The 26,169-nt window shown below is 40.2% G+C and overlaps 1 protein-coding gene across 1 annotated transcript; it reads right to left on the reverse strand.

Annotated features, from left to right (window-relative positions):
* Positions 1–9,737: 9,737 nt before the first annotated feature.
* LOC139149925 (uncharacterized) lies at positions 9,738–26,169 on the reverse strand. Its single transcript, XM_070721979.1, has 16 exons — positions 24,945–26,169; positions 24,345–24,484; positions 23,679–23,878; positions 22,757–22,862; positions 21,983–22,209; positions 21,526–21,703; positions 20,722–21,153; positions 19,518–19,915; positions 18,161–18,295; positions 17,751–17,906; positions 16,040–16,797; positions 15,717–15,852; positions 15,067–15,176; positions 13,682–13,871; positions 12,844–13,014; positions 9,738–12,248 (listed from the first exon to the last, which is right to left on the reverse strand). Exons 1-16 carry the CDS (start codon positions 26,063–26,065, stop codon positions 11,814–11,816), a joined length of 4,893 nt encoding a protein of 1,630 aa, XP_070578080.1. The 5' UTR covers positions 26,066–26,169; the 3' UTR covers positions 9,738–11,813.

Genomic DNA, 26,169 nt, shown 5'->3' on the forward strand with positions numbered 1-26,169 from the left:
AATTTTTTTACCAGTGACCCGCGCCAGTGATAGGTGAGGTCGCAAGCTTACCATTCTTTCCTCGAGTTTCCAATTTGTGGATTTACCTACAAAAAACCATGATAAATTCATTTATTTTTGAATATCACACCTTTCAGGAACACAGAGTCATCAATGCATGTTGACGGTTACTATGGCGACCAACACAAGTAAAATGAAAACGAGATGAAATGACTGTCATAAAAAACCCACAGATTAAACCTTCAAATTTCTAATGATACCACAAACACATCTTAAAATGCTGCGACAAGGGTGACACGTGAGTTGGTTTTGGCGTCTCCTCCGTTAAATAATCCCCCAGGGACTTACAATTTCAGTTTGGGCTGCGTGGAAGAGAATATGTAACAGGCTAGCGTATTTTATTTGAAATCATCGACTCTGCAGCAAATATTTTAAATGCTGACAGTTATCGCGGCATCAATGAGTAATCATTAGACATGCGTTTTACTCTCGTGTGGTTTGGTCTATTTCACCAGCATAAATTTCATCTCTGAAACATTACAATACGGTGAATATGTACGGTGCGCCTTATTACCTCCTCGAGAATACTTTCCGCCTACGAAGGACACCCTGAGTGTGTATAAACATCTTATCCTTGGTGCAACATCTGTTGACAGGTATAGAGCGGGGGTCTAGTCTTCCTGTTCTCAAGATTTGAGTTGTGCCTTAAGGACTTTGCATCAACGTCGGCTGTTGTGGGTAGTGTTACAAAAAAGCAAGAATTGTCACAGTTGAAACCTTAGCACCTGCCAATCAGCGAGAGCTTTCTTTAAAGGAAAGGGGGAAAAAAATATTAAGGGTGATTGCACCCTGTATTGGAGATTGTTGTTTCTCTTCTCGATAATCACACAGGAACTTAATATTTTTCTCGAGTCGAATGCTACACCTCATGACAATGCTATTCGTGGTAATGACTATTCATCGAAGAGATATTGTGGTGACCACTGCCGCCTGAGAATGAGATGGGTCTGGCAGTGCGCATGATGACAAATCTACAGCTACATTGAGAAACTGATCATTGAAATGGGCGTAGCCTGGGGGGAAGACGATTTGCCTGATGTACACGAAATCAACAACCCAGCACTCCCTGGGGGTTTGTGCCCATAATTATCGGAATATGGCTCTCCTTTGTCCGTTTTTCCAATCACCACGGTTACTAAGGAAGTGGTTGCGTCTTTTTGTCTGACGGTATATGTGCCTTGTTAAGGTTTAAACAGTTGTCAGGCTGGTCTAATTTGTCACATGATGAGGTCCCGAAAACTGCCTAAAGTGTCATGTGCGTAATCTTTCAAGTGTATGATGTGTGTGTGTTGATCGCAGACTGTTACAAAGCAATTCTCTAGCCTACTCATCATTTTCCCGCAAACTTTGTCGACAAGGGGACAAAACTTTAAAAGTACAATAAAAGGATAATTTTACATTTGCGCAGGAAATGTCTTTGTCAGGGTAGCTATGCTTCTGTATTCCTCGACATTTAAAACGGGAATAGATAAAAATAGTGAAAAGTATGGAACATTCCCACGCTGTAATTGACTGGTCATCTGTCAAACTTCCCCGTCTACCCTGGTCATCACCATAGAGCCAAATTACTCGCCGATAACAGCTCGAATTCCTTCTGCCATATACAGAGAAAAGAAGGTCGATCATTTTAAAAGCTGTTAGGATTCATGACAACGAACCAAGAAATGCCAAACTTCAAAGGATGTGACTGCTCGTCATCTCAAAGAAGTGTGTTGACAGTTGCAAACAAGCATCAGGTCTGCTACTGAACTCTGCCAGAGACCGGTCAATGGCCGGAAGCAAGTGCTTGAAATTTCTCACGTTTTTTAAGATCAACTGTCTTGTTCACGGATCAGTTCATTTACCAGTGTTTCATCTCAGCAAAGCACGCTGTCACAATGATATGAAAATCACATTAATGAACAGGAAGACGAAATACAAAAAATAATCAACTTAAACAAGCCCTGCTACATACATCAAGCGGTTAACTTTGATCTTTTGAAGGCGAGCCAATTTTTTACTGACTAGAAAGCTGAGGTCGGCAGTTCTATCCTGTGTTGAGGTCGGCAGTTCTATCCTGTGTTGCGAAGTTTAAGGTAGAATGCGCCTCGGGGACAGATATTCGGACTCTCAAACTTTTACAAATCTTTTCTGATCTACCACTTGTGGGGGTTCATTATAAAGCTGTTGATGTAAGAAAACTTTTCACCGTCTTAGTTTTTCGAAAATCGAAAATTTTGTTTTTCTCCCCATAGAGTTAACACAGGGATGGCCGCCATTTTGAATTAAAAATGTCTGTAACTCTTCTTAGGAAGTTTGTTTCTCTAGTACCAAATTTTGCGCGGTGACCCCCGATTTTTATTCTTGATTTTGAAAGAGAATGGTTGAAATATTCCTTGAGGAAAGTTTGAGCACAACTTTTAGTCTTTCACTTTCGAGGTGCATATTACCTTAACAATGAAACTTCAACACCCATGAACTTGGAATACTCACAAGGTTTATTGAACAAAGCCTGGAGCGAGGGAAGGGGCAGATCCACGGTCTGAGGAATGAACCTCCCGCAATTCATGTAGAAATAATAATAAAAAAAATACTAGCAGCGTCCCCGGAGATCTCATCCTGACAGTATTACATGGCGTTCAATATATTAACACTGAGAGCTATGGGCAGGGAAACAATCAAAACGAGACACAAAAATAATGTTTACGTGGTGCGGTTTCAATAAATACATATTAAATATTAACCGCGCCGAAATGAACATCTTTTTTATACGACAATAATTCGCACCGCTTTGAGCGAGCTTTAACTCAGATAAAAGTAAGGACGTTATTAATCTTTCACGATCCTGCTGCATTCCTCTCGGAATCAATTTGTTTCTTCCTCCTGGGAGTGATGTCGCATCTCCGGTTGCGCATGCCGGAATGGAATAATTGAAAAGCAGGATTACAGGAGGAATCTTGCCTGCGTCCACAACACATTGCAGGACAACAGTCTCGTGGAACTAGAAAATATGTCAATAAATAAAAGATAAGTGATCAAACGATGGCCTTATATGAATGGTGCAGATCTGTATTTCGTAGAATATTTGCTATGAAAGCAAATGTTTAGGCGAAACCAGCGGAGGGAATGAAAGGTTACGTACACTACAACAACAATATCACCACCACCATAATCAACAACAACAACAACAACAACAACAACAACAACAACAACAACAACAACAGATAAACCCTTACTATTCCGGTTTCATTTCCTTTTGCGTAATATCGCTGTGTTCTCAGTCTTTTTATACTACTCATGCTAATTATCCATTCATTGCGATTCATTATTCCAACATAATTGTCATCTAATTGTTCAGAACATCACATTCGACATGATTCAGGTGAGACATATATATATATATATATATATATATATATATATATATATATATATATATATATATAATTCAGGTATATATATATATATATATATATATATATATATATATACAATCATATATCATACATATAATATATTATCTATGTATTATGTATGCATGTATGTATGTATGTATGTATCACAACAACCTAAAATCTCCGAATTCTTCTGAAAGTAACAAAGTCAAGACACTTGTGCATAATAAAATAATGAAAGTTTCATGTCAATTTAGGTTTCAACGCTTTTATTTCCGCTGACTGTCTAATGCAAGGTCAAATGCAACTCGTTGAAGTGAGACTTGTCAAATGCAGGTACTATTTATTACTTTGACCAGTCAGACGGTTTAGCGAAAATTTTATTTGTCACTTTTTAATTTCTTTTTTTAATATTTTCTTCATGGCCTTTCAATAACAGAATTAAATGTTAGGAATTTCAACACTGTGGAAAGACAATTACAAAACTACTTGATGTTTGCAAATGGTGTTAACTATAGTAGATAATTACAGTGGTTTTGAATAGGAACTTCGTTTGTATGGTAACTCATAACAGACTTCTTTATTGATAACAAGATGAAAGCAAACTTTGTGATCAAACGTATAAGTCAGTGAGACACACAGACGAGTCCCTGACGATGTTTTCCACTGCCGAAGTGTGAGCCGAAATTTCGAGAATCGCTGTACGACGACACGTGTTGCACCACAGGTATCACAGTTATAAGGAGAAAGAGCTTTCCGACTTAACGCTCAGGTTGGCTGTGTCAAGAAAAAAAAATCTGAAGGTGTATGCTGCAGCTGTGCCAGCATTAATCTAGAGTCCTGAGGGGTAAACATTGAAACAATCTTACAGTTTTCCCAAAGTTTTCCTGCATATGAAATAATGTTATGCCTCGTTTTCAGGAAAAATAAAAAACCGCGGCATATGATCCCTGCGACTCGGTAGACGATAATAATTCATAACAGGCCATGCATTACTTATTGACCATGAGATCAAAAAGAAACCGAGTTAACTTTTCTGTTTTTGTCGATGCCACTTCCTGTAAAACTCGAGTCTCCGAGCCATACTTCATCATAGAAAGAACTCCTCACATCCAGTATAACCCATTAATAATTAAGTCCAATGAGTGAGCTGTATTCTCACCTTTAATTAGATTTGTAGTCAGATCTCACTTCTGTTGTCCTGATAGCTCAGGGCAGTCATTCGTTCACACGGTTGTCGTTGTCATATACAATGTGTTTTCATTCTTATTCAGTCGATGAGACCAGTGAATAATTCTTCCCCGCAATGAATCAGAAAAATATGTGCCCTGTTAAAAAAACACCTAGGCAGCTGTTAAACTTTCGATGGATTTCACATGTAACACCCACTTAATCTATTTTGGGTTTCATTTTTTCTGTGTCATTGCGGTCAAAATTTTATTAAGGGAATGAAGAATTTAAGGAATATTTATCTGTAGGTTGATTTTCCCGTGATTCCAAAAGTTATGACAGCCTAACCCGCATGTCAAATGAGAGGAGTGGGTAACGCCATGTTATTTTTAAAGAAACAAACACCGGAGATTTGTCAGAATTCTAAAACGCAAATTATGTGTCAGTTGATTGCAGTTCTACACCAACGCAAATGTTAAAACGGCGTTGTATAGTAATATTTAATGCAAAAATTATCTTACATAAAAGAAGAGGCATTATCGCATGGTAAACATGCCAATGTGTCGTCATCAAAGTGTTAATTATCTCATGGTGTGTGTGGTGTTCTCTAAAACAATCGGAGATTGACAAAAAGAGTGAGTTTTGCAGTGTCCAATGTGCGGTCAAAGTTGAAACACTGCGTTTTATCACAGAGTAATATCATGGACAGAGTGGCAACACTTGCATGCCTTTTGTTCCATGGTCGTCTCGGTAGACTATTGGCTTTTCATATTAAAATGAGCTTCAAAGGTGTTAAACTTTTTGGAGGCTTGGTTTGTGGTTGATAATTACACGAGATTATGCGAAACATACGACGAGATGGCATCGTACTGCCAGTCGCGTAGCAACCATAGTTACTTTGTGAGCTCTCAGGCCAGAAACACTGCCTCACGCCAATCAAAACATAACACGCCAGCAGTTTCATAAACATGTCCTTTCTTGGCGCACGTGTAAAAGACGGTGTGACTGACCGTAAACCATTGAGTAAAAGCAGACAGTATAGATAAAAGACTTTCAAATTTGGTTCAAACACACTCATTATATATTCATGAAAATATGAGAGGAATTTTTAAAACGGTAAAACCCACTTTCCTGAAGCTCAAAACACTCGCGTTTTCGCCAGCACATCAATTCCGATCAGCACCACACGACAACTACAACAAAAGCTTTGTCGAACATACTTTCGCTTAACAATTGGTGAAAATCCGAAAATTACCGAAGGGTGCATGGTCGGCACTCTTCGGAAAAGAGAGCCAAGAGCTTCGTGAGGCGAGGCAAACATGGATTGCTTACGTAACCGCTTCACGCCTTAAACAATAGCTGTTGCCACTCTGTCTATGATATTACTCTGTGGTTTTATTGAAAATAGTGCTCACACAATTGACGACTTAGGCTGAAAACTACGCACATAAATGTGTTTGTAATGTGTGTCTATCTATATATCTATCTACCTATCTATCTACTTGTCTAGCTATCTATCTTCTATCTGTAACCTATATGTATATGCATACGTGTTTAGTGTGATATTATAGACACAGATAAATATACTCATTCATTTATTTATATAATTACAAAGTGTCATGCCGTCAGACCGTGAAAAGAGGCAGATCGCTGTCAGATTCGTCTATTCTTGTCCGCTGACTGATGTAACCAATCTGATTTCACTTCATTGCAAGAGCAGAGAAGACTGAGACAAATATAGTCATATCTGATGACCATGTAAACATCAGTGAAGGAGACTACATCACTAATGGTCTGACCTTCAATTAATAGAACACACGTCAGGGAAAAAAAGGAAACTTGACACAGAAAAATTGACCTTTGCAAATACAAGTTTAACAGTTTACAAATGAACTCTGGCAAATCGCTCAGTCAAGCATTGACGTAAATTTTACTGTTACCTTTTCTCCCACCGGAGTCACGTGGTAGATCTGCGAATTGTAAGTTGCATTGATAACGGTTCATTGCCAGAGCTGTTTTTGTAAATTTTCATACGAAACAATGAAAAGGTCCATAAAGGCATCTGCAAGAGAATGGCTAGAGATATGGTTGCTAATTAGGATGGGAATGAATGACGGAAACAAGCGTGTTGCTAGGCGACGAGAAGGCAACTGATTGTCGAGATTCCCATTAAGAATTGACACAAACGAGATGTTGTTTCCCATATAGTCCGTAGCCCCTTTCAATGCGCCTAATGACATGTATGTGTAAATTACCCCGCAAAGAATGAATGTTTATATTAAGACAAAAGAAACCAGGATGTTTTCTTTCTTTAATTTATGTTATTGTTTAACACCCGAGCAGCTGTGTGCACTACAATACACATTTGCATTTAGTTTTTGAGAATTTTCTATTAAAAAGAAAATAGAACAAAGGGGGTATGCACACAAGGAATAAAACACAACAGTGCAAAGCAGAAATTGAAAACAATTGTGCGTTTCACGCCGTATGTGTGATTGTTGGATTTGACAGTTTAATTTGACCACAGTTTTACACGGTTTGATTTGACACATTGCATAACACCGTCCGCCGATAACCCTGTTCTCAAACGTTGAACAGATAGACTTCATGTCGTGTCAATTTCCCTCAATAAAAGAAATTTAACTTGAACGTTTGGGGGATTGTATACGCAAGCTGTAGTCCCTCCCTCGACCACTGTGGTGTAGTGACTGCGTGTAAGCCCGCGCAGAGCTCAGATTGACTTACATGCGGTTGTATGCGGTTGGGAAAATAGGCAAAAATATGAAGAAGATGTTTCCTCCAGCTAGACGTACAACGCCCATTGAAGTCAGCAATGGAAACTTTGAGGGCGATCTTGCATAAAGGAGATCGATCTACATTTGTGACCTAGCAAACCTGAACTTGAAGTTCGTTTATTAGAATGAGAGCATTTTCTGGGGTAAAGTAACCTTTTCATGAGCTGCTAAATAGCATAGCTCAAGGCCCGCTGTCCCTTTCCCGCAAAGAGGAAACGAGTGTGCGAGTGCCCTCCAACGACGTATAGTCCAGTCCATCAACCGCAATCCACCCTAATTGGAGATTGACACCGTACAGTAAATGCCTGGGATACTCGTACCTCGCAGTTTTCATCACAGAATTGTATAGAAAACCCATTTTGTATGGGTTAATCCTGCCGTAGATATACTCAGACTGTCAAGAAACAGCCTATAGTGTTATAACACCCCCACTCCTCCTCCTTCTCCGCGGTAAATGAGGCCAGGGAACCCAGGGAATGGGCATGGCTTCTGTTTTCATGCGGATCTCTTTCAGAGCTGAATGTGTTGGTATGATTGGCAGGGTCTCCTCTTAATTGCACAATACTACTTTCCTCGTGACCTTTTCCGAGACCCAGGCAAGTGAAAAGTGAGCAGAGACGTGTGTGTACCCCTTTTACTCCCTATGTCAGCAAGTGATCCACAATCCCGGACTGTAATGAACCCTGTCGATATGATCAGTAAACTTTATGAACTTTGGATACATGAATGGCCACGTGGTGGCGCTAGACCAATTTTCCTCTCATCTCACTGATACATACGTTAATAATTTTCAAATTCTAAACGTATGCTTTCGAAACAAAAGTGCTTTAGAAATGCTGTTCCAAATGCTGTTCCATAAAATAAATTCTCAACGATTTTGTTTTTACTCCATATCAATTTATGGGGTTTTTTTTAAATATTTTGATGAAATGTAGGTATGCTCGACCACATAGATTTACGAATGCCCATATTTTGTCATGTCAGACTTGATGACAGATATTATCGTATGTTTATATACATCGCTGGGGACAGTATTATCATGAGGAATGTATTCATTATGTTTCAATATTCCGCGCAGTCAAAGTGAATGCACTGTGTGAGCTGATGATATAATCGCATGGAGTTTGCATCAAACCAACCTCCAAAAGAACAGCGTGGTGGGAAGGCCGCCATCTAGAGGCGCAAAGTATGTATATCTGTGAGGGTTTTTTTAGTATAATTCTGTATCGTTGTGCGATAATTCCACAGTGCCATCCACTATCCTGTCAACATTTAATACCACAATGTCACTGTGGGATTAAACTTATAAATTGAATATATTTCTCTGGTGTCTCACCACCAAAACTTTTCACTCCTCCTGATGAAGACTCTGCGTGTCTTCATGTCTCCTCTCCCTTTACTTGCCGTCGCTATTTCACAACACAGTCCTCAAATAAATTAATACGCATTTTTGAGTGCCCATTTCAATTCACAGTCTATTCCTGTTGTTACAACACGTCACTCGTCACTATATCACCTTTTCTCAGCTTCAACTGTGGGTTGTCGCTGTTTGCAAATTGCTGCACTCATCTCCAGCTCGTTACCTCGTCCACTAACTTCTCCATGCTTCTGTCCTCTAGATTAGTTGACTCCAGGCCCATCTGTCACCTGATTTCTTCAAGCTCATTCCTGCTTGATAGCTGTTTTTCTACATTCTGCCATAATTTCTCAAGCCAATATAACGACTAGGCACCGTTCCATCTCTGTAGTTGCTTCTCTCCATTTTCAGTCGGTTTTCAACAATGACCCCTTATCTAATGCGCCCTCTCTGTTCTGGTTCTCATAACGTCTTCATATATTGTTGTTTTCAATTGGCGCGCTCATACAGTGAAACGAAGTCGTCATTTTCATGTCGGGGACAAAAGTGTTCCGTTTGAGATATTTTCACTGCTCTCAGCAGTTTGCATGTACTCCCAGACTACTCGGGCGTGGCATTCATTAGTTTGCATTTTATGTTCTGATCCTCGGTCTCAAAGCCTAACCTGACATCTTTTCTTAATCCGATCGTGAGCTTAACTTCGTTTCTTCCCTTTGGCGGGCGGCACGTTAATCTGAGAGCGATATTGCTTGTAGCCTACAACTTGCAATACTCAGAATGGAGTGCAAAATTCGATAAAATATGGCCGTCCGCGAGTTTAACTTTGCAAACAACATTTGGTGCACAAAGTGTTAATCATAAAGAGAATTTGACCGTGCAATATTAATGCCAAATTTAATCGATCCGATCGAGCGCTTATATCTCAATAAAATATTTATACAAAGTAGACGTTCGCCATGAATGATACAATATGTACGCAGATTTGCAATGTGATATTTTTATTACTTCCCTCATTTTATCCAGCGTTTAATGTTCAATAAATTATATCTGGTTCTTATTTAACCCAGTTTTTAAATCTTGTATAAACCCTATACACTTAAGGTTAGCTGAACATGGATGTACGTATAGCTCATAATTCCCCATGACAGTTGCAAGCCGAATTTTATTTATTAAAATTTATTTAATAAAGTGAATGGACACAGATATTGGAAGATATGCCCAAATTACATGACATTTTGTTGTTTAACAGTTTGTCCGCAGTCATTTGTTTATCATATGAGAAAATCGGGATCCGACAGTTGTTCGCTGTCAGTCTATTTGTCGTTGTTACGGTAGGTTTACTACTGGTCAAAACAAAATTCAAATATACCTTTACGAATTATATTATATAGTATACGAAAAAGTGAGCAACACAAGACAATCGCGATGAGCACTAAACGCAAACACTTTATACAAAAACACCGTAACCGAGTTTACAAGGTGTAAACCATGCACAGGCTTTATTGAACTTATTGACTTTATGAAGGTGTGCATATACTGAGGATATTGTTAGGTTGGCCGATTGACGAACGAAGTAACGTCGAAATTTAATAATAAAAGGTATGGGAACGTAGAGTACACGAGGAGACTGGGTTTCAAGATCCGAGATAAAGAGGGTTTGTGCGTGACCACAAACTTATTAGTTTATGCAGTGGATACTTTCGGACAGTCCTAGTTTATACAACCACCGACACACACATACTCACATGTTGGCGCATATACACAGACAAGCCACGAAGAGTTACTCGTTAATGAAACACTTTGCAAATGTAATAAACCACTCTGACAGAACATAACATCTTCACGTGTGCAAAGTCGGTGAGAATGTCATATTTATGAGGAGGAAAGTGAGCCTTTTGATGATTCCTCCAACTCTCTTAAAGTTTCTAAGTTGTGCAACTCAGCTGTATTGTCCTAAAATTCGCAACATCTTGCATGGTTTGTGTTTGCGAATTAACTAGTATATTTTAGCGTGCATTGAAGCTAGAATGCGCCTAGGGTCATATTTTCGAGCTTTCAAACTTTTACAATATTCCTTTGGCCTACCACTTGTGGGGGCTCATTTTGAAGCTTATGTGGATAAACAAAGTTTTCACCGGCTTAGTTTTGTGAAAATCGAGGACTTTTATACCCCTCTGCCCCCCCCCCCCCCGAAATAACACGGGGTGGCGGTCATTTTGAATTTCAGATATTGGTAAATATTGTGTAATATGTATCTCAAGTACCAAAATTTGCACAGTGACCCCCGATTTTTATTCTTGATTTTGCAGATGTAGTGGTTTAAAGTTTACTTGAGAAAAGTTTGAGCAAATGTTTGTCTTTAATTTTTCGAGGCGCGCTCTAAGGTCCAAGTGGCGGTATCCGTGGACGACAAAAGTGGCGCAGGTGACCTGAACTGCGACTATACGTGCACAGATTTGAACGTCGAACCATAGACAGTTGAAGCATCTCACTTCTAATACGTTAAATCTCTAAATAGAAAATGGAGTTTATATAACGCGTTTTCTCATATAACTTGCTTCTTGTGTGTGAAAACTTGACTGCCAGCTCTGAGGCATACGTTATTTTTCGATGTTAAAGAGTAAATATAGAATATGCATTGTGTAAGTAATCCCTGTGGTCATGCGAAAAGCTTGATTTATATAAAGATGTAAAGTTAAGATGTATGGTTGCTGCGGTGAATTCCTAGCACAGCCCTTCCCTTCTGGAATAAAGCACAGAGAGACTCATCACCTTTCTGTTGGGATGGGTACATTCGTTGCACCATTCTTAACTATGGCTACCCTCGTTGAACAATAACAGCAAATACAATAGACTTTGTAAATCAGAAAATATGCAAACCCTATAGACACCTTTATAAATCATAAATTATAAAATTGGTCAGAAATAACATATGTAAGTTTTGTTTCAGACTTGCATGGTTGCAGAACAGGTGCAGAAAGCGTTTACAGGTTTTGGAATATTTGGCAGTATCTTTTTTTACCCACAAAATGACGGCCTGGGGCGCAGTCCAATACATTAAGATATCTCCAGACACTGTTTTATCAACCTTTGAGTGATACTCATGTCTCTCTCTAGAACGCTGAAATATTCGGTCCCAGAATTTTTTAGTTGCTTGAATTCGTTCGTCAGCTTCCTGACGTCACGCTCGAGGACATTGACACTCGCAATCAGGTGCGTCTGTACCTGTTCAAGACTGTGAACGTTTATCTCCTTCTCCCGTTTCAGGAAACTCTCGCGGATGAAATCGTTGATTTCGTCCACCGTTTTGATGTGATGGCTCTGCATGCTGGCGGTGCTGTCGCGATCTCGGCCTTTAAGAATCGTCGACTGGCGGCGCCCTGCAGCGTATCCCACCAGTATGTTCTCTGTGGAATAGCTTGGTTCGTTCACGTCGGACTGCTTTTCATTGGCATCCAGCTGATCGTCCACGGTCTTGTTGGTCTGTGTTCTCTGAAATGACGAACAAATCACGAATAACATTAGTATCAACGCATGGCACGCAATCATTACAGTATATATGTCGACAGCTTGCTTCGTGGGAATGTTGGTTGAACATCAATTCCCATGTCTCGGAATCAGAGCACTGTGGTTATCGCAAATCTTTCAGTGGTCCTTTTGTACACGCGTATTTCTCTTAACATTTTATAGCAAATTTCCACCTGATTCCCTGGACAATTTATAATGACAATTCACACTGAAAGAAAGGACACGTTTGGGGAATGATGAAAAACCAAGACCTGCTGTGTAATATACATGTCATTATTGACGGACTGTACACAGCTTCGTACTACTGACTCGAAAATTTTTTTGGACGGCAAAAGTAGGAATATGCCGACATTTTCACTGGGACAAACCATTTTGGACAATCAAAAGCACAGAAAGCTAATCAAAACGTTCACAAAATGATTTCATCTAAAGTATGGTACTTTAGTGCATTCTCAGATGGGAAAATCTCAGACATTGGGGGACTCTAAACAGTCATCGATGCCATTTGCGATCTGATACCAATGTAAGGTGGTCAGCCCTAAAGAAAGCAATTACAAACCTTGCATTTTCCACAGGCGTGTCTGCAGCATCGCCTCATTTGACGTAGAATGAAGGCAATGAAGGTGTAGGTGTCAACCAAGAGGTTAAAGGGCACGGGGGTGTCCCCGGTATCGCGGAACTCCATCGTCAGCTTCGCACGTTCGTAGTTGTATATCAGGGCCGCGTTTTCCTGAGAAGTATAAAATGTGCCTGGTAAGTAGTGGTGTCTGCGATTGGACAGGGATATGTGACGTCACAGAGCCATGCATTGTGTCATTGCAGGGTTCGTCTATTCAAGTCGAAAATTTAACCAGCACTGCTGTGGATTGCTTCAATCAACAGCGTTAAAGAATTGTGCAATATTTGAAATTTCACTTTATTAACTTTTGCTGAGCTTTAAATGACTTAATGCATGGCTAAGTCCACACTTCGAGGAAAGTTAATTTTCTTCAAAAAGTGGTTCTTTCCTTCGACCGAGGCAGATCATTTACTGGTATTTAGTGAACGCTCCCTTAACATATCTGTATCCCCAAGACATGTCAGAAACCAAACAGTACAGTCAAAACGGATCCATGCAATATGTCTTGAAATTTGGTTTAAAACCTTAAGGTAATCGTATTATGTAAAAATTTTCATGAAGTAGATTATTTTGAACAGGTACAAAGCCAACCTTGGACAACTATACAACAGCGGTACTATTTTTTCGTGATGGTCGACTGGAGTGCAACTCTATACACAAGGTGGGAACCAATGCTTTGCCATGTTCCATATCAACGTATGATCTTACTATGGTATCTAGGACCAGAACGAAATGGCGACCAAAATTGCTTATATCAGTGTATTAATCATCACAGTACCTCGATTCTGTTGTAGGTGTCGCTAATCTTGGCTATGAGCATGTTCAGAAGCACGATCACGGCCAAGAGATTGTAGAAAGCAAAAAGCAGTTTGCCCGTTGCCTCCACAGGCATGAAACCGGCCTCAAAGGACTCTATGTGACCCAGTCCAAACAATGTCCAGAACAGATCTTCTATTTGAGAAAATAATCTGTAAATAAAACAAACAAAACAAAACAACGTTATTGAAATACTGTCTCGCCATCACTGTTGATCATCATCATCATCATCATCATCATCATCATCATCATCATCATCATCGTCATCAATCTTAATTGGTACTGTATATACTGTGGTCATCAAACACGATCGCAATAGGCCAAACCCGGAATTCGAATCGACCACGGTACAAACAAAGCCATGTGCGCAAACACGCATAGACGTACGTGTATTTCCATACGCATTAGTACACATGCGGGTTTGTTTGTACCGGCATCATGTGATTATTTGGGCGTACTGAGTCTGTAGAACGCATCGCGTCCTTTTTATTCCGGAGTAGAACCTTGATGTTGATAGTCTCTATGTGCTCTATTTGAAATATCCAGTCAAGCAGGGTTTCAGCAGTTGCGACGTCGAAAGGGAAGGCTTCCACATTCATGAAATACTGAACTTATAAAGGAAACATTCTATTGGCACTGTTTATGATTTTCAACACTTCAAATATTTGAAGATTGTTCAAAATTACTCCAATATGGACCGAGCGATGATAGGTCATGATAGATTATGATATATACTCTACGCCATATGATATGCTGTACTGTACTGTACTGTACTGTACTGTAAACACGATTGGAACTAATTTAGGATAATTGGATTTTCATAGTCTGCAAATTTCTCAAAAGTGTTAGGTGCCATATAGCTGAATGTTGCGATATCGCAAATTTCTCATAAAAGCAACCGTGTAATATAAAAAGAAAAGGAGATGACATAACATTTGTAGATTAAATCGACATTACTTCACCATCCAATTATCCCAAATTATTTCCAATCGTGTTTGTACTGTACCGTACCGTACTGTGTATGCTGTGCTATACTGTGCTGCTATCCATTGCTATGCTATGGTGTTACGTTATGTACTGCTATCTTATGTTGTGCTTGTCTCTATTGAGTAATGCTCTGTTATAATGCACAGCACCCCGCCTTCCCCCGCTGTCCAAGTTGCTGTAACGACAGCATCTCAGCACTGCAATACGTTTAAATCAAGATGATGTGACCGTATAGTGCAGTGTACAGGACTACAAGAGTTGTGGCCTTTCATAAAATAATCATTAAAAACCGGTAAATTTATACAATTTGTACTCTAAGTCTTAAAAAGGAATGACCAAAAGACATGAATGCATACTCACACATCACTACCGATGTCATAACCTGCCTCGGTTTCATTCAGCTCTACCAGCTCCTCTTCCGGTGCCACCCCGACCTCGCCCTCGTATGTACCGGCCATTAATGAAAATACCTCAAGAAAATTGGAAAATTATAAGCCGGGTGCGAGAAGCAACAAAAGCTTGAAGACCATAGACAGTAATCGATGGAGCAAATTGCCAATATTGTTGAGTGACTGGTATTTGCACGAACACGTGGTTTCATAGGTGGAACAGCCTAGAGTCTATAGAGTAGCGCTGAGTATGGCGTCGTCACTTTGCAGTGACTTGTGTCAATGGTAAAAATGGCAAATGAGCACTTTTCAAAAAACAAGAGACCAAGAAATCGGGGGGAACGATTCATTTAAAAATCGAGTAACTTAGAGATAGCGACCGCCTCTACAGTGCTCTAGAAATAGGCGTCCAGTAAAATGTCGACTGTAAAGAAAATAGATAAATGACGCATACATTATTATTTAAAGTTCAAATGCATAGCGTTCCCTTCTTTGTGCGAACATTATTACATAGAAATTCATCAAAGTTACCTAAATACATTTATGGGCACAAAGTTTAAAGTACTAATTGCAGATCTATATTTTTATAATGGCGTTTTAGATCAATTTAGATATATTTACCTTTATGATGCTCAAACTGAAGGCCAATAGACCAAGTAGCAGGAATATCAACATCTGCCCAACGTCGTTGAACATTCGAGAAAAGGTAAGTTCAAGAAGGCCGATACTGTGACTTTCTTGAAGGAAGAACATCAACCTTGGAAAAGAAAAATGATAGCAATAAGATGATTCTTGAGTATAGTCCCAGGAAACTATAAATTGTTGTGGCACCCGCAAACAAACGATTATGTCGCCTGATGAAAAAAAATATTAAGGAAGTAAACTCATAGTTGTTTTGAAGAATGAACTCTCTCGGAAAAACACTTGGAGTTGCTTTTTCTTACCTGAAGTGGGCGACGAGCGTTACCAAGGCGATGCCGATACTAACTGTCACTGCCAACTCGTCTTGTTCTAACGAGATGCCGGTCGTGATGATGGCGATGTCGTAGGCCATGATACCGATCAGTGACACTACCATCAGTACGTCAAATATGTTGCTTGTCGAACTGAAATAGTCCTTGGCTGTGGGGGCGAGAACGAACTGTCTGATTTCCACCACTAAGTATGCTATTATGAACACGAAGAGGAAGATGTCCAAAACGGGTAGACTATCCAAGGTGTAATAGTCCGTGTGTCGAGTGCATCGCACAACCAGCAACACCAAGAATACCACGTAAGAGACGAGATTCGCGAAGAACATCATGTAGGGACAGTTCTTCGAGACAACGAACACAAAGTAAAAGTAGCTGGTGAGGTTGTTGTACAGGGACTCACAGCAGTCGCCCCGGCAACAGTTTCCGCAGCGTCGCCTCCCCCGCGTGTTCGGCTGGATGTCGTCTTCGCTGTATCGCCTCTCGGGACGTTGCTGTACCGGTACGTCATCCGCGGCGTCGGCATGAGCCTTGCGACGTCGACGGCACCACATATGAAACGGGAGACAACAGACGTACAAGAGCAAGGCAAACGGAAGCAGTATTGGAGTGAGAAAATACAGGATTCCGTAGAGGCGTATCTCCCGACAATGCGATGTGCCATAGATCTTGTACATTTCGCCATACCATATCTCGCGCAGGTAGCGTTGGATATAGTTTGCTGAAATAAACTGCAAATTAAAACGAAAGAGAAACACTTTCTACCGATGGTAACATGAAAATTATCGTAATGCGTCTGGAATATATCGATGGAGTCTAATCCCATTCATAGAAAAGATGTGAAATGGAATGAAATAAAATACGATGTGAGATTTGTTGCGAGTTTGTTTTTATTTTGTTTATTATTTTTTATTTTGTTCATAGTTCAAGTCTGTTTTTCGTTTAAGAGTGATTTTTAAGAATCTTGTTTAACAAGATTACGGAATTTAGCTTTACCCAGAACGTGTCTGTAAATGGGTTATCCTTCAATGTGAATAAATAAATAAATGAATAAATAAATAAATAAATAAATAAATAAATAAATAAATAAATAGATAAATGGAAAGGCATCATGGGACAGAAGGAGCCAAAGTTTTCTTGTTTTGAAGATAATGTAACGAGATGAACAAAGAGGAAGAGCAAAGTGAAGTTCACTTGACATAGTTGTTATTTAACTATTTGATTTAACTTTTTACTAAGGGTTCACATCCCCGTTTAAGAAACGCAACAGTAGGGCGTAGGAACGAAGGTTTTTGCCACAACATGACCGATTCAACAAAGACTTTATCAGATTATTGTTAGTGAATAATTTTGTGTGTTATTCTTTCCATAATCTAATAACAAATCAACTCCTAGATGCCATATTTGGTTCAAAGTGATGCTGGCCGACTGTCTGGCTATAAAGTTTACACTTACTTCAGGTTGTACTTGCCTCTCTGTACCAAATTCGATTGTCAAAAAATATTTTAATTTGCTTGTCTTATTTATATGCATTGTGAACGTGAACGAGCTCAGTTCATGAAGCAATCAGATATGCAACACATGTGTCTACCTATTCGGTCCTTCCGATATTTTACCATAAACATAGAAATACTACTTGTTTTTACAACAAAATTAAGAATGGTTTTGGTCAAAGGTCACATACTCTCCTGTGTTTGTTTTCCAGTGCGTCGGTCAGTAAGAATTCTTTGTCGTCCTCAATTAATATGTTAGCACTCTTACGGCCGGGACATTGGTCCAGCAGTTTCACGGCCAGTTCGTCCATTCTTTCAGCCAGAGCCTCATAACTCTCACTCAGATCCTTGGACACGGAATCGCAGAAAAGAGAGACGTTAGTAAAGCAACGGTGCTCACGTTTTGGTGACATTTGGGAGTCTGGAGGTTAATATTGACGCCATGAAAATCACGCAGAAAAGAAAGAAAATCACAGAGAAAGTCAGTCAAGGTAAAATATGGCTAAGATATTGGTAAATATTCCTCCACGGATCTTTCAATATGAGTGACTTTCGTCACTTCGCAAGTGTGTAAGCTGTGAGTAACATTTATAAAACACACCTTTTTAACTTTTGCCATTTTCTTGAAAACAGTCGCATAATGCAAGGCAGTCTTTATAGGGTGTGGACTGACGGCGACGATTTCCGATCTTACAATTTGCTCGGCTACATCCAAATCACTGGCGATCTCATCATCCTAGGCAGAAAGAGACAATTGGTGAGGCATAGAGGACAGGGCGGGCATTGTCTACCCAGCTCTTGCATGACAATATCCATAATGTCGCCGTTATGAATGCATACATGTAAAATTATAACTTTACTGGTCTTTCCTTTTTATGCACTCAAAGTAACGATGGCGCTAACCATTAAGGATTTGCATTGTTTACATCATACATGAAAAAACAATCCGCTTTTTCTTTCGTTTCAAGTGAAGTTGACTTTAACGTGTTGAGACTCGAGAGATATGACCTGAACAACTAGCAGGTACCCTGACTCTCACTCTCTGAAAATGAACACACAGACATTTGATGACAGGTTGATATCTACAACCATTAATCAATTTTCAATATTTTAATTCATTGAGGTCTTGAGTTAAATACATGTATCTCACGTCCCACACTGTTGCAGAGAGGTAACCTTTGGTTCAAGTATTAATATCTGTGACTGTATAACCTCATTTTACAGGGATAAAACGATATTGTAAAATATAAGGTAAACAGTCATTTAAAATTTTCAAATCCCCTAAACTCTACTTTTCAAGTTAGTAAAGAGAATGATATTGTTAAGTACAATAGAGTGTGAAATATTTAGGGTCAGAAAGTGATAAGAAACTTTGTTTTTTACAGAAATTCTGTGGTTGGGATAATTTTAGGTTATTACGTTATGTTGCAAGAGATCCGAGACATCGCAAAACGATAACAGACGCTACTTGACGTTTAGACGACAGAAATTGTCGAAAACCAACTCTTCTCAACTTCGATTAAGTAAGAGTAAAAAACGGCAGTTGTCGTAGGGAACTATCTTTTTTGTTGATCGACATGAAAGGACCAGTAGCTGTGACTTCTGATGATTTTTCTCACTATTTCTGAGTTTTATGCCAAGTACAGTTTTTTTGTTCTACTCCCTAAAGCGTGTTGAGATTACACAGTATCGACTTTTTCAAACTCAGGATATTCATGTTCAGACTGTATTCTTATTGTTGAGAAATGAATCCAGGTCCTGACTACGATTCAAACATGAACAATGGCAGTGCATTTTACACATACAGATGCATGGGTTGACAGGCTAAAAAGTAGGTGTTTCAACATGTTTTGGAAAGTAGCACGAGAAACTGTAGTTAACATTTAGAACAAAACTAGTGTAAAAAAATTATCAAAAGCTACGGCTACTTGTCCTTTACTAACTGGGACCAAACTTACAGCGACTGCCTTGATCAGGGTGTCGTGAAACATCATCTCTAGCGGCGTTTCTTGCCACTTGCCGACCCTCTTCACGGCGTCTGCGCTCCTCCTTAACAGAGTCGCCATGACGTCGATCTTTTTCAACCTTGCGGCGCGATGCGAGGCGGTCAGTCCGTCCTCGTCCACTTCGTCGATGGGGGCGTATCCCGGGTGAGGGACCAACAACTCAACCAGCTTCTCAATGTCGCCGTCATGCTCGATGACCACCACGTGGAGAGGGGTCCGCTGACGTTGGTCCTTGGAGTTGGAACGCGCCCCGCTGTCCAGGAGCCCCCTTAGAACTTCTTCGTCGCCGAGCTTTGAGGCGTAGTGTACAGGGGCCGACCCTTCGCAGTCAGTCATGTCAATGTCCGCATCTGTAATTTGAATGTTGATATCAAAATTCCACGTGAGATAGATTAGACTTTAGGGCATGGATAATTTATTGGAAAAGTTTTACTTTTTGAGCATCAAAGCACACAAATGATAACCGATTTCTGTGTCAGTGTAGATGTTGCGCCAGTCATCAAAAATCCAAACAACGCCTGATCGTGAAATGTAAAATATCAATCTGTTCAGATCATTTGTATCATAGACTTTGTTTGCTGCAGGAGAAGTTTATTTCGCTACGTACAAGTGAAGTAAAACGTTATTTCCCCTCTGCGAAACTAAATTTTCAGCAGATATAAAGTATATTTTGCGATTTTTAAATATCTGAGCATTACTTTAATCACAACTTTTGATGGAACGTCGAAAGAACGACTGTAGTGATAATAGATAGATAGATAGATAGATAGATAGATAGATAGAACACGATTGGAACTAATATGGGATAATTGGATGGTGAAGTAATATCCGTTTAACCTGCAAATGTAAGCTCATCTGCTTGCCTTTTTAAGTTACACACTTGTTTTTATGAGTAATTTGTATTGTTGCAACATCAAGCTATAAGGCTCCTGATATTTTTGAGAAATTTGAAAAATATGAAGATCTTATTATCCCAAATTAGTTCCAATCGTGTTATAGATAGATAGATAGATAGATAGATAGATAAATAGATAGATAGATAGACAGAGAGATAGAGAGATAAAGACATATATACAAACAAATAAACAAACAAACGTATCTTGATTTACGGAACGAATTGTTTCTCCTCCTCACCCGAAATAGCTTCTATTCATACCTGCTTCGTCAAGTAGCTGTATCACTTCCACGGCTTTTTCACTTGCTCCGAGAACAGCTTCATGGCATGCTGTCATTCCCATGTTGCACTGCGCATTGACATCGGCGCCAGAATTCACCAGCAAAGTAACTACATCGACGAAGCCAGACTTGGCCGCAAAATGGACGGCTGCTTTGCCGTGCACGTCTCGTAGATTGACGTATTCCGCTTTGTCTTGGCAAAAGCGCAGCAGCAGGTTGGCCATACTCTGCACATTGACATGGTCTTGTTGAACGAGCACATGCAAAGGAGTGTTGTCTCGGCTGGTTCGAGCCAAGGGGTCGGCACCCCGACCCAAGAGACAGTGTAGAACTTGAACGTTGCTGGTGGCCATTACGTGATGCAATGCTGTCTTTCCATCTTCGTCAGTCGCATTGATGTCTGTATCCGGAACTGAATTGAATAAATAGGTACATTTGTTACTTGTAATGATAGGCCAATTGTGCTAAAAGAAGAGGATATTTCAGTACCATTTAAGAGTATTATAGCAGATGGGAAAGTTCAGACCCAGTAACCGGTGATTTCAATATAGGAGCGATGACTAAAGTTTTTGATCAGTAGCGTCCTGGATATTCTTATATGTAAACATTATCATAGATTTTTTCGGGAACAATTGACAACCCCCGGATGTTAACGGGAGTACCCAGCGAACGGATTCAGCAAACAGCCGCGAACTGACGAATGTGCTCTGCGGAAGCCTTGTTGTATACAAAACTTTTTGTGTCATCTTACTACAAGTAAAAGTAGAGGTTTAAAGCAACTCACGGATCGTGAGGAGTAGTTCAATCTTTCTGACCACATTGCCGTTGTTGTTTATCACGAGTTCGGCCACGGAGTTCACAGTCCCCTCCGGTGATATGTTGTTTCCGAGATCCTCATGGAGTACTGTTGCTAGGAGACTCATCCGACGGTCAGACAGTCTTCCTTCGCGTTTCAGTAAAGCCTACAATATTGATGAAAAAAATTAGTTACACCCTAAAAGAGATGGTTACACAATTTCACACCATACGAGCTTAACTTCAAGAATCTAACATAGTTTTACAATGTATGCATTGTCGGCCATGATCCAGGGAATCTGTCAGTGACGTCATATTTCGCGGGGATGGGGGTAGTTCAATAGCATAAATGAGGAAGTTTCCCCACCTCGATCCCGGAGATTTATGCTAAATGAGTGATGAGCTTGATCTTTCACACTGTATTATGGAAATACTACTAATCGCACCTGTATGAAGGAGATGTGACCTTCCAACGCGGCTATCTGACAGGCACTCAGGCCATAGTCGTCCTTCTGATGGAGGATCTCCGGCTTGCTTCGTACGAGCAGCTCTCCGATTTCGGCGCAGTTGTGTTCCGCTGCCTCGTGTAAGGCCGTCTTGTGCCAGTTACCTGAACCTGTAAATCCTGGGTCACATCCCTTCTCAAGCAGCAAAGCGACCACATTTAACGATCCTTGGAAGATAGAACACGATATGCGATCAGCACTACATATGATTGGTGGCATACGTATAAACCTGCCTCCGAGGTTTGCCATGCGAACTTAGGCGGGATGATGAGGGGCTGCGATTTTTGGACATCAAACATTTTTCCTTCTTTAATTAATTAATTAATTAATTAATTAATTAATTAATTAATTAATTAATTAATTAATTAATTAATTAATTAATAATTACATTATTAACTAGTTTACTTATTTTTTTATTGTTTGTTGTGCGTGTATCTTTATCGCGGAGCATAATATAGCCTCGTTTGTTGGAAAAGAACATGATGTATATCGGATGGAAGCGCCAATATTACAGATGCTATGACCAGATAACATGTGAATCACTCAATACATAGTTAACTGATTCACAGATACTCTAAACAGAAGTGTCTATGGTTGATTGATGACTAAGCAAAGAGGAAAACAAAGTGTTTCAAAACCATTACTGAGAAGGTGCAATTTCTGAGTGAACAGCGTGACAGGGTGTTCTATGGTACACCTATTCTGGTATCTTACTTGACTTGACGGCGTGGTGCAGCGGCGTCATTCCATTGGGATCTTGGCAATTCAAAACCGCTTCTGGATTTGGCAGTCTCTCTAAGATGTGCGTCAGAGCTTCAAACTGTTTGACCAAAGAGGAAAGGTTAGGTCAGCGAGCCGATAACTTCTAAGGGGCCGGAAATACAACAACACGCACGTGGCAAATGAAACACACTGACCACGAATTATGATTTGAACTTTCCCAAAACAAACAAACAAACAAACAAACAAACAAACAAACAAACAAACAAACAAAATACACTGCTGAAAGAGGCTGTTGGAAGTTTAAACAGCAGATAGATTTGAACAATAAACACTTACACACAAATCTGAACGGTGACTTAGTATCAAAAATTCACACGGTTTCCATAGCGTAACTAATATACATATTACTAATATGCGCATGTTCCAACACTATAACGCAGTGTATTTCGTCGTCATGCGCATTTCCATTACCCACGACCCCTAACTGTATATTAAGTGCCCTGTCACATGTACCAAATACGAGAATTGTTTTGCTATATCATTTTTTTTTCAAAAGCTGCGTAGGGATCTTGGTATGCAGCCCACTAATACGAGCCAACACATTGCTATAAGTACCTGGCACAAAACCATACGATGTACAGTTTAAACAGGAGAGAAGAATGACCGGGTGCCAGCATTTTTTAGGCACTTGATAGCGATCAGCAAATAAAATCAACCTGTCCATCACATCTAGAGGGAAAAGTGCATCTGCGCGAGGTTAAATCGTCACCCATAAGTTAAAGCACCGAATATTACGCAGGGGCCGGAATAGAACATGTTGATCTGCTGGTGTAAAAACCCTCGAAGTCTCAAGTTAGTGTCCCTCGGTAAGCGATCAGAAATATACAAATTGGCTAAACAGTAAACTGCAAACCTGTCCATTGAAACATGCTAGCTCAACAGCAGTTCGATAATCGTTGTTTCGGATGTCAAGATCAGGTCCGATGTCCATGAGTACATCGATAACGTCCACGTACTCATCCTTCATGGCGTAGTGCAACACTGTGTTTCCTTGGATGTCCTGTGAGTTGATATCCTTGACTTTGGTATTTTTCAACACCCTCTGCAATTTATCTATTGGTAGAAGTATCAACAACAACATAACTTAACAATAACAACGATAACAATATATATATATATATATATATATATATATATATATATATATATATATATATATATATATATGTCTGTGTGTGGCTTGTAGTCTTTTGAGCATGCATAACCACGTGTACTCATACAGAGAGAGAGAGAGAGAGAGAGAGAGAGAGAGAGAGAGAGAGAGAGAGGAGAGAGAGAGAGAGAGAGAGAGAGAGAGAGAGAGAAGAGAGAGAGAGAGAGAGAGAGAGAGAGAGAGAGAGATTTGGGGGTTATACAAAAGTATGTGTGTATAATATATATATTATATATATATATATATATATATATATATATTATATATATATATATATATATATATATATATATATAATATATATATATACACCACACCCACACATATGTACTTATGTACTCAATGTTTCAATGCCACTATACTCACAAGGGATGTTTTTGCTGCCTCCATCCTTATCCAGATATCTGTGGATACTGAAGAAACCAAAATCGTCGGTCGTTTTGTTGCGCTTGCTCTTACGTTCATTTAAGTCTTCTCTCAGCTGCTTTATGCGTTTTCGAACGTCCCTACAAGAAAATAGAATGAGTAGAGTGATACATAGCGAAGGCTACTATGGTGAGTGGGGGGGGGGGGTAAACTCAGATTCAAGCGATCTAGCAACTTTTAGACATCCTTGGAAATATTTGAAAACCAACGACAATAGAGGGACTGTAACTGGACTTTTGCAAAACGCCGATGCCTTCTTTCAGATAGTACTTCTAGTTAGTTGCGTCACAAGATGCTGTGTTTGTTCGGAGTGAGGTACACCTCCGAATAAAAAAAAATAACTCTGGACATCTCCTGGTTCTGTGTGTTTACAGATATTCATATTTGAAAATTTAACGCATAGCAAATTGTCCGTCACACCATCGACAGTGTAAACGATTCTTTAGCTTCATATATTGCTACCTTACTCGTCATTGCCTGCAATTTAAGAATCTCCTACGAGCAGCTAAGCAATTTAAGCAGTCACATTATATACTCTACCTTCTGATTTCAGTTATCATAGGGTTTTCAAGCGTATCCAGCTCTGCGTCTTCATAATCATCATTATCATCCTCGTCATCATCATCATCATCGTCGTCGTCGTCGTCGTCATCATTATCAGCATCTTCATAGTCTCGTTCTTGTTCTTCTTCAACGAGTTGGTCACTTTGTTCACTGTTACCATGTACTTCTGCTTGGATTTGGTGTTCATTGCCTCGGGTCTGGTCGTTGCCGTCCTCTCGGACACTAGCACGCACTTCTCCCTCTGATTGGACATTGCCGTCTTCAGTGGCTGGAGCTGGTGGACCGATTAGAGGGTCTTGAGTCGGTCCGTTCTTGATCTGGTCGTCTTCCACGGTAAACTGCATCGTGTGCATGGACAGAAATGCAGACGCCGTCGCTTTGGCGGCTGGGTCGTAAATCTGCGTACCCTCTGTCTCGTTCGGGGGTTCCGGCACCGTTGAAAGTCCATTTTCGTCTCCGTTAGAGTCGTCGGACTCACTCTTGAACTCTTGCGACGGACCATGATCGGAGGCGACTCCATTAGGTTCCGCTTCTGCTGGCGGAAGCGATGGTTCAGCGACATGCCCATCATCCGGGTCTGTCTCGCCTTCTGCGACAATAGCTTCTCCTCCGTTTTCTTCGGTATATCGCCCATCTCCATCACTTTCATCCATGCTGGAGCCACTTCGAGAAGTTGTTACCATCTTCTCTGACTCTGGCACGCCGCCAGCCTCTAAATGGTGGATCTGCATCCCTGGGGAAGCCAGCATAGTTGAAATAGATTTGATTGACTCCTCCAACGATGGCAGCTCGCGTTTGTCGTCCCCTTCAAGTCGACCGTCTTCGACCTCACTACTCTCTCTCACCCCCTCCCCATTGCTACCCTCTCCATTTACAGTCTCGGCTACAGTTGTATTTTTCTGACCCATGTCAAAACCGTTCGAATGCTCACCGCCGTTATCTGACGGACGGTTTGAGTCGTCTCCTGCGTGGAACGAGTCGTCGTCAATATCTTCTCCGTCGCCAATTGCTTCGGTTGGCTCGTCGCCGGGAATGGATGTCTTCCCATCGTCCTTTGTCGTCCTTGGTTTATATTGACGAAGCATATATCTGTCCATCTTTTATCATCGGAGCAACAAAGGCCGAATGCTGTATTAAGGGTGGACCCTCTCAGAGACTGAGCTAATGAGCAACTCGATTATAACTATACCAGTCGGCGAAA

Source organism: Ptychodera flava, chromosome 14, assembly GCF_041260155.1.
Source record: "Ptychodera flava strain L36383 chromosome 14, AS_Pfla_20210202, whole genome shotgun sequence".
Taxonomy (NCBI): domain Eukaryota; kingdom Metazoa; phylum Hemichordata; class Enteropneusta; family Ptychoderidae; genus Ptychodera; species Ptychodera flava.